Genomic DNA, 18,817 nt, shown 5'->3' on the forward strand with positions numbered 1-18,817 from the left:
AGACGGAATGTGCGTCCAGTGTGTGATGTGATTGTTAGCAGAAATGTGTCAGCTTCAGCCCAGCACCCAGAGCCCGGCAGGCTGTGGAGTTGTGAGGGAGGCGAGAGGTGTTGGGGGACGACGCTACTCAGTTCTTTTCTAAAGAGAGGAGATATCTTATCACCCTATAGAGAAACCAGTATCCAGTCAGAGGAGGTGGGCTCACTCGGCATGCTGACATGTGTGGTCGTGTCGAATTCAAAGACACACACCAACACAACTTTTTCTGTACTGTAGGCCTATATCAGTTCCCCTAATACACACAAAGTCTCTAGCACTGTTGTGTTCCTCTTACGGGAAGACATTTCCTTTATGTTTGAGCACATGGCAGCAATATTATATCAGAAACCTTTCGTTTCTGTTTTCACCTCTGCGGTTTGCCTCTCTAAAGTCATTTAAAATAATAAAGGATGAGTCTAAAGTCCCACTTTCACAGATCTAACAGATTTACCTGAATGTGTAGGGTCAAACTACAATAACAATAACAAATCATTCATGTATGCCTTCACATGTTTATAAAATCACAGACGGTCTGGACTTAAAAATAATTGCTCTGAAGTAATGAAAGTCTTTCTTGTAATTTCCCCCATTTTCTTCATTAGGTCTGCATATACTTGTTTTAACATTAATCTCGTTTTAATTTGTTGTCTACTAGTGTATAATGAACCACACAACTTCTTGAGATGTCATTTGTTTAGATGAGACATGATGCAAGTGTTTTGCATCTGAAGTGTGACAACTTGTGTTAATAAAATAATGACAAACTCTTTATATTTTCCTGACCTTGATGCTAAATATAGGAGCATCACGGGTTCACGTATTTTAACCTTTTTCAGATATTGTCGACTGTTTTTAATCAAAACAGTTATCTAGTCGAACGCTCACTGACGCTAGTTAATCTGCATTTACTAGTTTTGTTTGATCAAATCTCGCTTTGCTGTTGAGATGAAACTCTTCATACATATTTGATCGCAATCTTTCTGAGGCTCATAATTAAAGCATGAAAAACATGACAAAAGACTTTTAAAAAATGGTTTAATTCGTCTCGTCGTCACGTATTGTAGTGAGCATTAAAATCTAAATGATAGTTGTGCTAAACAAAATACACTTAAAAAAAATATGTAAAATATGACTTTACTTTCTTGATGTCATGCAAAAGTATCACACAACTGAACATTTAATTTTCTGATATTAGTGAGCGAGGAAATATCTTCACAGATATCTGAACACGCTGAGGATTTACAAACAGATTAAGTCCAAAACTATTAAAGAGTATTGTTCTTGTTTTTGCATCACTTTGGACAGAACAATAATATTATTAGTAATAATAATTATAGTAGGAGTAGTCATTTTAAACAAACATAAACATTAACAAATTCTTAATTTGAAGTGTAACTGCAGTGGAAGTTTTGCTTTTTAAAGTTAAAACCTTGCGGGTGTACAGTGTTACCATTTTTTCGAAAAGACAATGACATTTTAATTATTCAGAACAGACAAAAACATTTTTCATATGTTGCAGCTTCATTAGCTTCAGTGTTGTTGAATAATGTAAAGATAAATTTGATATGTGGGAAAAACTGCAACAAGTAAAACTAACCAACTTGAGTAGATTTAAGATTCTAATTCACCTGCATAATTACAATTAGTCAGGTTAAAATTAAGGCTACACTATTATTATATTTATTATTACTTGTAAATATTTTTATAAAACTAACAATATTTATTATTAATACTTTGAATTAATGTAAAACTTGTATAGTACTCCTTTCAAAGCCTCCTTTTAAAATATTTATATTTTTATTTGACTAATACAGACTTTAAGATATGTCTCTAGTTTATCGTCATGTAAACAACTAATCTATGATGCCAAGAACTTCTGCAAAGTATTCATAAAGGCCAAGAGCGCCAGTCTCTATTTTGAATCATTTGATTTGACCACGGATTAGTACATCTTTAAAAGAAATCGGATTCTTGCATGTCGTTATGAATAAAATCTGTCGTTATCAAGTGAATTTTCATTTAGTACTTAAAAATCTATACAGGAGCATTGACACGTGGGCCGTGGGAGAATCGCAAAACAGAGTCATAGAAATCCTGCCACGCTATTCGTGATGACTCTGATAACACGCGGGTTGGCACGCGGGTCTCTATAAAGCTGCTATATTTAGTTCCTGGGTTCAGAGTTTCTTCATTACAGCTGGATTGAGAATGTCCCGTCTATCTGAAAAGACAAGGCGTCCACGATTGATCTGACTGATTATTACATTCAAAACGTGTCGCTCTGAAGTTTTAGGTACACGCACCAGAGCGTAATTTTCTATATATTACCGGATCATTGTTAAATATTTGGATTTGCTTTGAAGCTGAGAAAACGACCATCACTATCCCAGAGATTATATGTGATACTTAATTTCGTTGTATAAGCAGCTCTGTTTACACTGAGCCAGTGTTGTGAATCATAGTTAAAAAACACACAGTCACACAAACGACTCACGTTTCTCTGGTGCACAAGTAACTCTTCAAGCTTAAAAATTTTAAAGAATATAGACGAAAACTGAATTTATTTGTAATTTCCGTAAGTGTGTTTTACCTGCTTTTTGGCGATTAATTGCTCACTGAAAACTTTATGCAGGACTTTATAAACGTTTCACAAAGTTCCTGTATAATCATTTGACTCTCTTCGGGATTGATAAATATGTAACCAATAATCTTGTAACTGGGTGCAAACCTGCAGAAATAAACACATTTCTTACATCATTATATATTTCATATTTCTTTAATTCCATGCAAGACGTAATCAGAAGTTAATTTGGGTTTGCAGATCTTAGGGTGGGGGGGGGGGTTAGATACAGAGGGCAGTTATGCTATGGGTGGACCGATATTGTCACGCACTGCTTGTCCATATAGCAAACGGCACAAACTACAGACATGCTTCCGTTTTCTAGAGTTTGACCAGTAGTGTATCAGACACAGAGAGAGAGAGAGAGAGAGAGAGAGAGAGAGAGAGAGAGAGAGAGAGAGAGAGAGAGAGAGAGAGAGAGAGAGAGAGAGAGAGAGAGAGAGAGAGAGAGAGAGAGAGAGAGAGAGAGAGAGAGAGAGAGAGAGAGAGAGAGAGAGAGAGACCATTAGTGCATCAGCGAGAGAGAGAGAGGGTGGAGATAATCGTGTCGTTTTCCTCGAGGAATATTAGACTAGTAAAAGGACGAATAACGTCTGCTGGACTGTGAATGTTTGTGAACTGACATTGGTGCGAGTCCATCTTTGCCACAGGAAGAAGACTTCTCATGTTTAATCGATATCCTCGCATGGATGCGTGCTGGATGAAGATTGTGAGTCTGCAGAAGAAACCAATGGCTTCGCAAAGCTGCATTCCGCCAGCTACATGCTTGGAATATATTTCACACTGAAACCGCTATTAACCCGTCAATAGTTGGAAAAAACAACAGCACTTGGACGAGCTCACAGATTTCCAAAGTCTCTGTGTCGCATCAAAATCAAAGGTAATCTCAATTTACAACTGTTTTGCTGTAATTTCAGCCTGATTCGTGAAATTGTTAATCCGCTGCTTTAGGCCACGGGAGTTTGATTTTGTCCATTATCGACACACGGACAAACAGCTGAACTATTTGTGTAGAATATAGATGTGTACAATACATGCGGAAAACACGAATGTGTAAAATATACTTGTGTAAAATAAAAAAAACTTAAAAACTGCAGATGTTTAATGTGCCTTTACACTGGGGATGAACGATGTTGTGTAGTGTGTAACAGACAATTGTTTTTAGATCTCTAAAATGATTTTTACAAAGACCCGATAAACCAATCACATGAATCAATGTAAAATTAAATTGTGATGTTTTTTTTAAATAACAGCATGTGACCATGTACATATTAGTGTGTACGTGTTTCTGTGTGTGTGTGTGTGTGTGTGTGTGTGTGTGCGTCTGTGTTCTTTTAAATACAAGTTATGTAAAAAGGTATTTTACTTAATAAATATACTGTATTACTATATGCCTTTATAAAAACAAATGTAATACGTAATGAAAACAAGTTGGCAGAAATGTTTGCGTATGTTTGTTCAAGACAAGAATTATGATTATGATTTTTTGTAGTTCACCTCTGATATGGCGGACAGCGAAGACGCCTTTCGTCTCCAAAACTCTCCCAATGACACGGATTCAAAAGATCTACAAAACGATGGAAAATCAGAAAAACACAATGGAGCCTCCAGCAAGTCTCCATCATCACAGACAACATACATTCAACAGGTCACAACTGATGTCTTAACTACGCCATAATGCGCCAGTGTGTGTACGAGTGTGAGAGACCTGAGACACATTTATTGTACAGACTCTGACATACAACACAGCTGATAACTCAAAGCATGCATGCATTCATTTAATGCTATTCTGAAAGCCATCAGGCAAACAATGAAACTTACATACATGACAGATGTCACAGGCGAATCCAATAGTATATACTTTAGATGTCATACGTGTGTTCATAACCAGTGCATTGACAAATTACAACCAAAACGAACAAAATCAAATCATGGAAAAAATGTGAATGCATAAGAACTAGAGCATTAGTTCCTGTTTAGTTTCATTTTACCCTTATATAAATGTGAATCTTTCCTTTCATTCTCTGACTTAAGAGCATCTACAGTGTAGACCAGTATAATCGCACAGGAAACATAGGATTGATCAATTCTGTGCTTTACTGCCGATGTTATTTTCAGAATATGATGTTTAATGATTTAAACAGATGTTACTTTGCGTTCACTGTCATGTCTTTGAAAATGTGTTTCTAAAGGGAATGGAGGGGATAAAAGTTTACTTGCACGAGCGAGAGTTGTGGACAAAGTTTCATGAAGTTGGGACAGAAATGATCATAACTAAAGCAGGCAGGTAAGACACAAGCGTTTATAAGGGTTTTTATTTTTATGTCATCTATGTTTTGTTTCACCGAATTCACAGAAAGAAAATAGAAAGGTATTTTGTTCTTGTGTTAAGCAGTAAACTAATCTTTTAATATTTAATTGACATAAAATAATTCCAAATACCACATATACCACAATGTATCATATCATTTCTAAAAAAAAATTTTTTTTTAAATAAAACAATACACTTTTAAGTTGTTGAACAAGCTTTAACAAATGTACACAATTTTTAAAATGTTACGTTTTTTATTACTTTACATTTGATTTCAAAATCTATTTTCAATTTTTTTTGTGAAAACAGGTTTTTAAAAAGTAAAATGTAAAATATCCCTTAAAGATTAAAGTATTTTAACAGCAATGTGTATTTTTGGTAGTTGTGTAATTGTTTAATATTTATTTATTTATTCTATTTATTTAATTTATCACTCGATAAGTTTCAGTTGTACAGTATGCTTTGTCGTAGCACTAAATTGAAAATATTTATCAACTTTCATCGTTAATGTAAATCGCATTGAGACATTTATGTGTTACATAAGTTGCCTTTTCACTGCACTTTTATTTAATTGTATTATAGTATACTAATATCATGTTTTAAGATAGTTGTTTTGTGGTATTTGCTTTCACATCCGATTGCAAAAAATAATTAATGTGTTAAAATGATTGAATAAAATGAAAAATCAGTGGGATTTTGGAGGAGCTGCTAAGAAATTAAATCTATGCAAAATTTGGTTAATTTATACGCAGGGATGTCTCATTTAGTCCGCGTGTGCCTGCTTTTGCACTGCAGTCATTGGATTTGGTTATTTATAATTATTTTCACGTTGTGGCAGGCAGCCTTTAAAAAACACGACGTTTTCTCTTGGCAGACTCGAGCTTCAATATTTAATGTAGTAGACAATCTACAACCCGTTCGTTTCACTGCTATTACCTTGTGCATAAAATTGGCGCGTGCGTAGTTCTGCTCTGACAACAAATTGACTTTCACTGCCTTCTCACATTTAAGTTTGTGTGTTAATCGTCTCTGGATATTCTTTTTTAAATTTTGTGCTTTAAGTTTACATTTGTTAAGAAATATTAAAATAAGTTCATTTGTAGTCGTAGAGAGTAAATGTCTCCTGGGTTGTGGATGGAAATGTCGATTATTTTACACAAAAAGCATCACACCTTATGCATTTAATAATTTCTTAAACTCACATATAAATTATTAACGCAGGCTGGAGTTGTAATATTTTCCAATTTTCTACACAGGCGGATGTTTCCGAGCTTCAAAGTGAAGGTCACCGGGTTGAATCCCAAAACCAAATACATTCTGCTGATGGATGTTGTGCCCGCCGACGACCACCGCTATAAATTCGCCGATAATAAATGGTTCGTAAGACCTCAAGTTTCATTAAAAGTAAACGTTATTAATTCAGGTTATTCTTTTCTTGCCATTTAATTCCTGCCTAGGATTATTTTCACCGAGGTAAATAGGCCTTTGAAGATGTTTGAATTTAGGACCTCATTTTAGGAAATGTTTTCTGACGGTGTTTAAGTGCGGAGAGAAAAATAATGCTCAGAAAGAAAAAACAAACCGCTGTCAATGTTTCTTTTAATTGAATAATAAAATTTATTATTAATACTGATTATTAATTTCTTGAAATTATGTTATAATCTCAAAAAAATCAACTGTTATAATTTAAATAGAATTGAATTTTTATCAACAAATGTATTGGTCAGTTTACCAAAGAACCACATGATGATGTTTTAATCAGTAACCTTTTAGATTAAGACTGCTGTATTATTGGACCTGTAACTTGTTCCTTTGTATTGTTGTGTTTGAGGTCACATTGCAGGTCTTTTTTAAGTTGTTTCCAACAGATAATTTCATATATGTTTAAATACCTACATGTATAAATTTTGTTTAAATACAAGTCATGATGCAGGACTGAATAGAAAGTATTACATTATCTTCATATAAACATTTAGTTAGGAGGCAGCAGAAAACTATTGTTTTATTTACCTTTTTGGGGGGTCCTGTTGCAAAACATTTTCACAGATCCAGAGGTTTATCCATTCAGGAATATATGTCACAAGTCACTCTACAAAACACAATAATTGGTGACAAGGTTATATAGACTTATTTGTTAATATTTATAAGTTAAATATGACTTATTTCTTAAAACCAATAGTGGTTATTTAAACTGTATTCATTTTATGATTTTGTATTTTACATTTCACAATGTAAAAATTTTAGTGTACAGGCTAACTTAATGTTAAGTTTTTAGATATATTTTGTTCAACCTAGAGAAATAAAAGAACATAATACAAAAAAAGATTAGACTTTTTCTAAAACTTATTTTAAGCAAACTGCTCTGTATATTTTTTAACTCATTAACACAATGAAACTTTTCATTATAATTAATTTGGCCGTAAAACCTGCAGCATCCTCTAGAAACAACTGCCAAAGAAATAGAAGTCGATTCTTATTTGAAGAAATATATTTTTAAAAGGCTAAAGAAATGCTAAGGAAACAGGCTGGAAGTTTGAGAGGTTCTCTTGGCTTAAGTTTAAAACAAAAAAGTTTGTCTATGTGACATTGTTCAAAAGTCAAGATCACTGATAAATAGTTCATTCAATGTGTGATCTGTAACTGTTCTCTTGATCAACAATTCATTCAGCAATTACCAAAATAAACTGATGCTTTAATGACAACAGTGCATGACATTTAAACAACTCTTTATTTCAATTGTCAAAAAATGTTGAAGGAAAAAATCTCTTTTAAAATACAAAAAATAAATATATAAAAAAAACACAAGAGAGCAATCTTAAATTCACTTAAAAGACTGTTGAATAAAGAAAAATGAGGTGAGTGCGTGTTTAAAACGGTGTATTTTGGACTCAGGTCTGTTACAGGTAAAGCAGAGCCAGCGATGCCGGGACGATTGTACGTCCATCCGGACTCTCCGGCCACCGGTGCCCACTGGATGAGACAACTTGTGTCTTTCCAAAAGCTCAAACTGACCAACAACCATCTCGATCCCTTCGGACATGTGAGTGAACGACTGTCTGACATATTTAAATATTCTGTTTAAAAAACAAATGTACTAACTTAATAGCACTTACTGAATCATACTAAAAAGTATTAGAAACATCTTATTTGTAATTTAAAACTTTAGATCAAGAATTAACACAAACTTATACAAATGTGGTACTGAACAGAACACCATAATAACAAACACACAGCTTAAATCAAAGTACTGATAATTGTGAGAAGAACCTTTGTAAACTCAGATCATAAACAATCTTTATAAACTGAAGTCATTTCATTCAAACTCTTAGACGTTTAATTAAAGTCTTTGCAGATCTGCACAATGTAAAGGATTGTTGTTTTGTATTTTACTGGGTTTATGAAGTAGCAGTCCAAGTTTTGTTCAGCTTAAGATTTTAATAGAGCAGAGAAGCATTTCTCATTTTCTGATACCTGCACAATCTGATTTCCCAGAAAGCCGACAGAACCTGAAGCACAGCAGATTAATCTCACATTTATATTTTCATGCTTTGAAACTGTGACTGCAAGCGTTTGGCAAACATTCAGTTAGTGTTTAGATCTGAATGCAAGGTTAAAATTGATCGGGCTGATTTTCCTGCCAAACCTCTGCTGGCAGAATGAAACTGGAGCCCAGCTGGAATGTGAGCCTGTTGTAAATTTCTGTCCAAAATGCATTTTTGATTGGTTGCAGTGGTTCTTGGCGTGCCCCCTTTTTGTGCTGAAAGAGCACCCTGGGATTTAGAAATGAAGTACAGCTTCTCTACCAAAATAACAATCCTTTGGCTTGTTGCTCCAGGTGGTTGAAATAATTTCAGACCTATTTATAATTACTATAGGCACAAAATAAAGAGCTGAACATGCAATAAGCTGAAACCTGTTAAGAAGTAAATCAGGCAAGCCAATATTTCAGAATTCGATTTTAATTAGCCTGAAATCATGAGACAAAGATGTCTGTGTAGGAAACTCGCAGAAATATCAATGTTTTGGTAACGTTCAAAAAGTGTGCACGCTGTAAAAGGCAGAGAGTAGGAAAAAGCAAACCGTAGGTTTTCCCAAGTTAAAAACATTTTGGGATATTTTAAGCAAACCGAGGCTTTGGCTTTGATCAGTTTGAGTGTCATTAATCAAGGGCTCTATATAGACATACACATTCTTTGCTTCTTGCAGCAATGTAGAAATATTTGAGTCAAAATGGCGGAGTTTGGATAACTCTGCTTCAAAGTGTTTATGTTTAATGACGGTGTGAGATGAGTGATGGACAGAGGTGAACAAAGGCTGTTAATCTGCAGCATTTCAGATTCTCTGATGTCGGGGACATGAAAGAGAGGGCAGCATTCAGTGATCTCTCGCTATCATTAAACACTATCATAGAGCGCTGGAGAAATGGAGCAACAGGCACCCAGAGCAGACGAATGCTGAACTCCTGCTGGGTGGTCCTAATGCTGAAAAAACACTGTCCTGTCTCCTTACTGAAATATTCATAATACTGTATGTTTCACATAACAATCCACCGTGTGGTTAAAGTTCACATTTTATCTTTGAATAGTGCGTGCATATATAAAACCACCAATTATAGCGTAATGATGGTTTTATAATCCAGTATATAAATGCATATCTATAACTATATATATAACTATATGTGGAGTATATTCCCTGCTGACAGCAGCAAGCAGAAGTGACCACGTGTCAAAAGTACACTCACTGATCAAAGCAGAAACTCTGTGCTGTTGTTTGGAGATGCATGTGAGAAATAAAATGAATGAAAATGAGACTTTGTGTATGAACACATCTGGCAGTACTCTGTTTAGACAAGTTTAAACAAAATCCTCTTCATGTACTGTACATTATGGCACATTTGACCTGAAGTGCTCCAAAACATTTAAGTCATTTTGTTTCGCATACTTTTGTTGTAAAATATTAAAGATATTGTCTCATATGAAAGTCCTGACTGATAAACATTTTTATTAAATGTTTTAAAGATTTACAAAACTGGTCTGCATATGCATTTGTTTTTTAAAGGCTGTTTCCGGGACAGTGCTTATCCTATTCCCAGACTTAAATTTCTTTCATTTAAAAACTTCTTGTACACACATATCTTAACATACATCAGTGCCATTGCTTTGTCTCAAGATGCACACCAGTATTGTTTTGTGTAAGGTATGTTTTATACTCTAATGAGGCCTAGTCCTGGATTAATCTAAACCCTGTCCTAGAAAACTGCCCCTAAATGAGTGCATTTAACAGAGCCTTAACTGCTGCAATTATTGATTTTAAAAGAATGGCTGGATAAACGAGATGTTTATAGTGAAATTTCATGATACACACTTCATTACAGGATTTACGAACTCTTCACGATGTATATAAAACTTTTGCACAATGACAGATCTACAATGATGAAAGCAACATCCAAAATGGCACACTTTATTCGTCCATCTGTACAATAGTAAAAAGTTTAAAAGTATATGAATAAGGGTTTACGTTTACATGTTAGCTCTGTTTTCTTCCAGATTATTCTGAATTCGATGCACAAATATCAGCCGAGGATTCATATCGTAAAGGCGGATGAAAATAACGGGTTTGGATCTAAAAACACGGCTTTCTGCACGCACGTGTTCCCAGAAACTGCGTTTATTGCAGTCACGTCTTACCAAAATCATAAGGTAAGTTACATTTCATAAAATATAAATGTTGCGCTTTTGCGTGTTCAAATGTGTTTATTGAAATAAAGTTATTTGGGTACTGAAGTAAACTTGCTAAAATTGCACAGTTAATTATACAAATAAAAAGGGATGTGACTGTTGTATTTTAGCTATGAAGATTAAAATTTAGGATTGTTTTAGGTTAATCTGTTCCAGGCAGCTGACATATACACATTAAATTAATGAAACTGACCGGGTTCACAACAGTTGTGTGACAGATGAAAAATGAACAGTTTTTTAATGAAAAGATTTGACGTATGGCAAAGAATTGCTTATTTTGACAGCTAATTATTGTACAAAACTTTTTTTTAAATATATCAGATTTAAAGAAAACGTGCAGAAATGCAATGAGTGTTATTTTTAAATTTTTAGATGTTAATTTAGACTCAATTTTCCGTATGCGTGTTATATGGCCAAATTTCGAGGTTGTTGCCCAGAAGATTCAGGAGTTTCTAGAAATTATTTGCAAGCATATTTTTTGTCAAACCGTGTGCGGTTACTTTTTAATTTTTAACCTAAATAGAGAATAGCCTATATTAGCCTACTATTGTGTTAGGCTGGATATGTAAAGAGCCTTATATTTACGTTAACAATTGGTTGTATACGAAGTCTTCGAATTATTTTTTTAAACTGAATTCAGGTATTGATAAAATAAGATTGATAAAAGGTAAGTTAATAAGACCAGATTCATGTGTACGTGACGCTTAATTTGACTTGCTAAAAAGAAAATCTGAGGAAAGGAAAAATCTCTTGCTAAATCTAAATAATGAATCTTTAGGTTCACACAGTATAACTGATTCGCGTGCTTTGATTTTACATATTAATAAAACTCGCATTGGGGGGGGGGTCGTCAACGGAATATATCCATGTAAACTAACATTTAAAAACTTTTGAGAACAACGAGATTTATAATTATTTATAATTTTTTCACCGGAACGTCGAGTGATACTTTCATGTCTTTAATTGGATTGATTTATGGTGTTAGGTTGCATTCAAACATCACAAGAACATGAAAACACGTTTCCATGAAAATGCGTAGACCTAGATTTAAAAACACAAAAACTACATTAAATAATTTAAATCTAAACGAAATACGGTAATAAGAGAGTGCAATACCAAGAAAAACAATATGTAATAATTATGATTACTTTTGAAACGTCTGTCTGTGACTTTTAAATCTCAACAGTTAACCATGACTTTTACTTTAATGCAAAATCTTTAAAGTGTGTGCTTCATTAATTCATGCAGGCATATTATGAAGGAATATGATCTAAAACTCATACTTTACACACTTTTTGTATGATTTTTTAATTTGACCGATGTGAGGAAAAAAGCAGCGTCACACAAACATGACTTTGAATCAGAACAGGTTTTTCACTTTGCACCGACTGCATTTATAAGAGCTGCACTGTCTTAAATTTATTTGAAGGTTTGGTAGGTATTGATGCTTTCTATGGAGAGCTGAAGCTGAATCGTTTACTTTATCGTGTCTACTCTAGATGTGTTTCATAAAGAAAGATGTATTTAAGAAAAAATTAAGAATTTGAAGAATCCGAACCAACTCGGCTTTGTTTCTTTTCACATTGCTTTACTAAACACGTTTTCTCATTCACTTCATATACAAGCATTGTAGGTTGTTGGTTTATTTTTCATTCATTTCAAGAAATAATTGTAATAAATATTCTATTTAATAAAAAAATTATGGCATAAGAATAACTGTATGGATCTTTGACCTGCAGTTAAACTAACCGAACATACAAAGAAAAATAATAACGTGCATCTTCATTTCAATCTGAATAACTTAATGATACAACAAAGAAATATTTTTGTGTGAAAACTTTATATAGCATTATATCTGGGACTGCCCTTAATTACATTAATGAACAAGAACCGAAACTGTACGGTAAAGAAAATGATGAAATTAGTTTGATTAGATGTGAAACTTTATTTAAAGTCTAATTCAGAAGAAAATCATTCATATAAAGAACTGGCATCTGAATAAATCACATGCACTAAAGCGTCTCAATGAAACCAAGCAGGCGAAAGAGCAATCAGGCCAAGTTTCACAAATATTAAATTACTTAGAAAAATTTCATTTTAAAATGACACAAACAAAACTACTCATCTTGTGTGCGTGTGTATATGAGATCTGGAAGGTGAGAGTAACATCAGAATCAAAGATCAAATTCTGTAAATCTCTCAAGGAAACACACCACAACAGCCAAAAAATAAAAGAGAGATGGAGTTAAAGAAATACAGAGGTCTTAAAGAGACATCCCTGAATAAACTCATACACCAATGACTAAAAAGACACTCCCATGTGCTCATATTAATTCAAGAGTTTAATCTTAGCCATTTCTGTCATACAATTTCATTTTTAAAAGATATTGTAATTAAAAACATTTATGAAGAATAAAAGATGCGGTCACCATACCTGCAGTCGGGACTGATGGTGCATCACATTAGATCAACATCAAACACAGCGAAAACATCAAAACTTTATCTCCCCATCATCTGCTGATAATCTGTCAATTTACACACAGAGCAGCTCATTGTGTTTCTTCATATTCATTTCTGAAAACAAGTCTGAAACGATTGAATGATTGATGTTTTTGCACAACATTACAAGACTTTACATTTCTGGGGGTTCAGAACACAACTTCCATTCCAAGAAAGTCCATGACCATATTAGTGCAAATCTGATGAACTTAAGTGAGGTTTAAATCATTTGGCTGAAACAAGTAACCAGACTGCATTTGTGCCGTTTCACAGATTACTCAACTGAAGATCGAGAACAATCCGTTTGCAAAGGGCTTCCGTGGAAGTGATGACATGGAGTTACATCGCATGTCAAGAATGCAAAGGTAAATATGATTACAGTACAGACCCAACATATCTTCACAGTGCATTGGTTAGTAGCATTCTGCTATCTTAAAGATAAATGTGGTCACATGACTGACAGGAGCCCTGGTCAGCGGTCAGATTAGCTCTCTAACTATCACTAAAGAGAGTTAATCAATGAACAAACACTCACAGATACAAACCAGAGGTGTCTGCTGTCACACAACACTGAACTAAGAGAGGACTACGGCTATACGGCTAAACCGGTGCGGCTCTGAAGGCGTTCCAGTCTCTATTAAGAGAGCCAAAACGTTTGTGTACGGTTATGGTTATAGTTGAGAGCACATGGTTTTTGCCCTTATTTTCTCCAGATGACTGCCGTATAATGTGCTTCTATAGAGTGTGGAAAAACACATTTTCAAAGCAGAAAATGTGGGCCCACAGCAGCCAGCACAGGCGTCGTCCACTCCGAAATGACAGAGCTCATGATAGATTAGGGAAAAATGGCAAGGCACTTTCCATGCTGTCGTTCAACTCTCTCTGTTGTTACTTTCAAACGAGCAGAAGAGGAATTGACTAATGTCTCTCGTAAGAGCCTCTCGGGATCAACATTCGATTGAGTTTCCAGATATAATGACCCCATGACTTTTTAAGATCTAACTAAAGCCTGTATGACATTTATCAAGCTCGGTTCTTCTACTGAATCCTTTATTAACGTTTGGCCGACTACATTCACGGTTATTAATTTAACAGACATGTTTGTCCAAGGTAATTTAAGAGTAAGAAATATCCTATTCATGACCTACAGGTTGTGTGAATTAAAACCTAAATACTGAATTAAGATTCATTTTCGGCTGAAGCAATACGGTTTTTACACGCTGGAGATGAACCATGAATAAGTGAAGGTTTACGCATATAGAAGCTCAGGGCTAAGATGAGCTCTGGTTTAAGTTAAACTCAAGCTAAAACCAGCTTCAACAAGGCAATCTAAAGTGCCTGTTAGGTTTAATTGGCATGAAAAGGCTCCTGTCACATTCAGACAGCTTACATCTTATTCTGGTAGATGTGGTGGGTTACCACTGAAAGACATGTCAAGATCCCAGAGCGAGAGACGGCACACGTAAATGTATGTCAAGAAAATCCCTCTTTCTTCCCAAAAGCACCAAGGAGTATCCAGTGGTCCCTCGCAGTACCGTCCGTCAGCGGGTCGGCAGCAGTCAGAGCCCGTTCGGTGGTGATGTGCAGGCTCTTTCGGCGCCAGGCAGTATGACGTCTCAGTACAGCTGTGAGAATGGCGTTACGGGCGCATCTCAGGACCTTCTGCCTCAGTCCAGTTCCTATCCGCTGCCCCACGAACACGGACAAGACTACTGCGTCAAGAGAAAAGGTCTGTCCGTTCTCTCGTGACGCAGTCCCATGATTTCTATATTTCTAGATGTTTCTGAATTAATTTCTCTCTCTTGCTCTGTCCAATCACAGTTGAGGACGACTGTCACGCAGGAGATCACTCATACAAGAAAAGTTACGTGGAAAGTTCATCCAGCGAGGATGACCATTATTATCGGTCAGTGAGCTTCCCTCAGCCTCTGGGTCTCGCCGGTGCCCCCTACAGGACCGAGTCCAGCCAGCGGCAGGCGTGCATGTACGCCAGCGCTTCTCAGCCCTCCGAGCCGCCGCCGAGCCTGGAAGACATCAGTTGCAACAGCTGGGCGGGAGTCTCCCCGTACGGCAGCTGCTCGGTGTCGGCCGTGCAGCAGATGGACCGACTGCCCTATCAGCACTTCTCTGCTCATTTCAACTCGGGACCCCTCGTCTCCAGATTGAGCGGCGTCGCGGGCCACGCCTCGCCGCAGCTGGGTGACACTCACGCCATGTACCAGGGTCCCATTCCCCATCAGCCCCTGGGCCGTCAGTGCAGCCCGAGCGCTGGGATTCAGTCTCCGAGCGCCGGCCTGCAGGGGAACGAGTACCTGTACGCTCACGGCATTCCTCGCACACTGTCTCCGCACCAGTATCACGCCGTACACAGCGTCAGCATAATGCCCGACTGGAACGATGGAAGTTAACTGGAGTCTCTTGAGCAGAACAGGACAGGACAGGACAGACTATCCTTGACTGTTTATATCTCGACCGCCATGTGAACGTGACACCAATATTCGGACTTTTGTGTCACGAACATCAGGGTTAGAGGCCCGTGAGGTCTCAATATGTTGTTCAGGGTCACTGTATGAGGCAGACTGAGGGGGGACATATACATGAAACCTTACATCAATTTAAAAGTAAATATGCACAGAGATGCCGGATTACGACAAAAAAACAATACAACAAGAAGATAAAGTAATCACGGAAAACAAAGACTTTTTAATAATGTTTTGTAATGGCAGGTGATCTGTGTTACAGTGATCTTAAGTTTCATTTTAAACATAAATAGTTCTTTATTTTGGGAATGAAATCATGAAACTTTCTTCTAGTCAGTGAGCGCCAGCTTTTATCTCACAAACTACAACAGAGGCATTTCTCCTGCTTAATGTTCATGAATGCACTTAGACGTTTTCATTCAGGGAAACAATGCAAGGTTTTTTCTTAATCTCTACATGCATTAGCAGCAAAAACTGTAGATAGTTTCTTACTTTATAAGTGGACTTTAGTTATCATGGATTACAGGCCACATGATCTGATCCATTATTTCATTTCTGAAAACACCTGTCATCAGTCTCAGCTCAACTGTGATTGGTCATAAAGAGCTCAATCACACATCAGACGCTTTACACATACAGTACAGTTTGTGATGAATCTATCTGAACATAAAGCTTTTACGGAAATGTTTATTTTTCAACACTCATAGTCACCAGAGTTCATCTGTTTATAGTATTTATTTGTCTTGTATTATAAAATCTTCTGTTATTTTACCTTAACTGCCATTGTTTTATATTTTCTTTTCATTTCTTTCCTTACTTAAGTTTAGGTAGACGACTGTTTTTTTCTGATTTAAAACTTCTGGTTTATTCTTACGACAAACTGTCAGAAGCTACAGTTGTGAATTATTTGTGCATAAATGCGAAATGTACATAGAAGTCAGAATAAATGTAAGAGATTCTTCCTTGACTTCTGCAGAGATTTTCTGGATCTGTGCCGTGGTACTGTTGTGTAATAAAGCTCAACTCTGTGAATTACTTTGACGGATATGAATTATGACTCTTCAGTGACTCGCGGGTCACCAGCTGGAGTGATTTTAATAATTAACTTCATTGCAACTTCACTATAAGATCTAAACCAACTTTATCCTATAGGTCAACGCAAGTCTCGCTTCATTATAATGATCTTTAAATGAATGACATGAGGAGTATTATTTTAGGGTCTGGAACATCTTGATGATGATTTTGAGTTGTGTAGGAAAGTCCAGTGGTTTAACCAACGATTAAACTCCTTGTGCCGAGCGTCTCTAAATCTCAAAAGGTGTCACGTCTGAGAAAACAGAGTTAAAATAGAGTTCATCTGTTGACCTGAAGTGTAAGTCAATGCATCACTACATCAGATGAAGTCTGACGGTGACAGTTTAACGGCTGCTCGCTGTTACATTCATGACAAATGGAAACACAGATATTAGTGTCAATGGAAACAACAAACATTTGATCAATGCTATTATTTTAGGAGGAGGAGAGAAATAAAATATGTATGATCTGTATTTTCTGAAGGTCTTTGCAACATAAACTAAACGTTAAGAAACTTTTATTTATTCTGTTGAACCAGAACATTCTGTACATTTTGTTTTTGTCTACACACTTTTAGTGAAACGATTCTCACAAAATGATTGTGAAACATGATAACTTTAGCAGAATTACTGTCTGCAGTGAAAACCTAAACGTTCACCCGCTCTCGCTTTCTATTTCTTATTTTCAATTATTGGCATAATTGTTTTAAGTCACAATATTGTGAATGCATGCATTATATATAAAACAAGCAATGACAATTAATGACCTTTGTATTCGCTCGCTCGCTCGCTCACTCAGGACAGGTCTTGAGCCAAAACCAGTGACCTTCCCAGCAGACACCTTTGATCTGAGTGATGGGGCTGTTGGACACAACCTGCTCCTACACATTCACAGTCTGATCCCCGACCAGCCAGAGAGATTCATTAACCCTGTAGCCTCCCGACTCGTCCCTACTGCTTAAAGACTGATTTATGAGCGTGCCGCCCCACGCATCTTCCGATCAGCCAAACATGCATGTGTGACTCAAGATGGATGATATCATGGTTTCTGAAAAATTTTCGAAGACCGGGTCTGTTTTTCAAAGGCCTTCAAGGTTTAAGTGGAAAGGGTTACCATCATTAATTATATCATCAGCTTTTTTACACTTTAATAATCCCACAAAACAACTCCATATTTTGCTGTGTGTGTGTGTGTGTGTGTGTGTGTGTGTGTGTGTTACATTAGAAACAGATTGATATATTGACTAATCTGAGCTGGTATGTCTCCATTATGGGAATGAACACTTTACACAATCAGAGTCACTAAAATATTCAAAAACCAAATAATTGTGCAATGTGAATAAAGTAAGTGTGGAAACAATATGTACATTTCAATGCCAATCCCTTAATTATTTGTATAAGTCTATACATGTTATATTATTATAAACATATGTCCCAAACAATGACAGATATTGCATCTTCCAGTGGAAGGAGAAAATAAAGATTTACAGGCCACAGATTTACAGACAGATCTATAGGGAAGCTGAAGTAATGATAAACTGCAGCTCTACTCCACGCAGAATCCACAAAATAAATGACTGTCGCTGCCCCGAATGAGCAGGAGGAACAAAAAGAACAAGAGCATTCCAGAGAAGAGAAAAACGAGAGGGGGATTACTTCATTAAGATGGACTCGTGACGGATGAGCGGTTCAAAAAGGACGAAGCCAAGAGAAAAGCGTAGCGGCCGCATGAGTCGAACACAGCTGCCGCTCCGAGTCGAACAGTCATCGAAACACGGTGCGGCTCACGTTCCACCGACCGCACCGTACAAGACGACACATCCATCGCAAATGCGTTCGGCTATTTCTGCATTTCACACCGTAACAAGCTGTGATGACATCGAAGCCAAAAAGTGGGTCACAAAGAGGGAAAAGCCTCCATCAGACAGCACATTTTCTGGTTCTTGTAAAAGCGTCTGGGGTATCAACAGAGACATGCATCAGGCCGCTGACGTACAGCATCTGTGTGGAGCTCTAGTCTGTTGTCTTTCAGCACCCGGTCTGGACCCGAAGAGAAA

General features: G+C 36.4%; 1 protein-coding gene across 1 annotated transcript; it reads left to right on the forward strand.

The window, feature by feature from the left end:
- Positions 1 to 4,163: 4,163 nt before the first annotated feature.
- Positions 4,164 to 15,615, forward strand: tbx5a (T-box transcription factor 5a). Its single transcript, XM_065284022.1, has 8 exons — positions 4,164 to 4,307; positions 4,852 to 4,946; positions 6,227 to 6,346; positions 7,863 to 8,010; positions 10,517 to 10,669; positions 13,481 to 13,572; positions 14,710 to 14,936; positions 15,029 to 15,615. Exons 1-8 carry the CDS (start codon positions 4,164 to 4,166, stop codon positions 15,613 to 15,615), a joined length of 1,566 nt encoding a protein of 521 aa, XP_065140094.1.
- Positions 15,616 to 18,817: the final 3,202 nt, after the last annotated feature.

Source organism: Paramisgurnus dabryanus, chromosome 5, assembly GCF_030506205.2.
Source record: "Paramisgurnus dabryanus chromosome 5, PD_genome_1.1, whole genome shotgun sequence".
Classification (NCBI taxonomy): Eukaryota; Metazoa; Chordata; class Actinopteri; order Cypriniformes; family Cobitidae; genus Paramisgurnus; species Paramisgurnus dabryanus.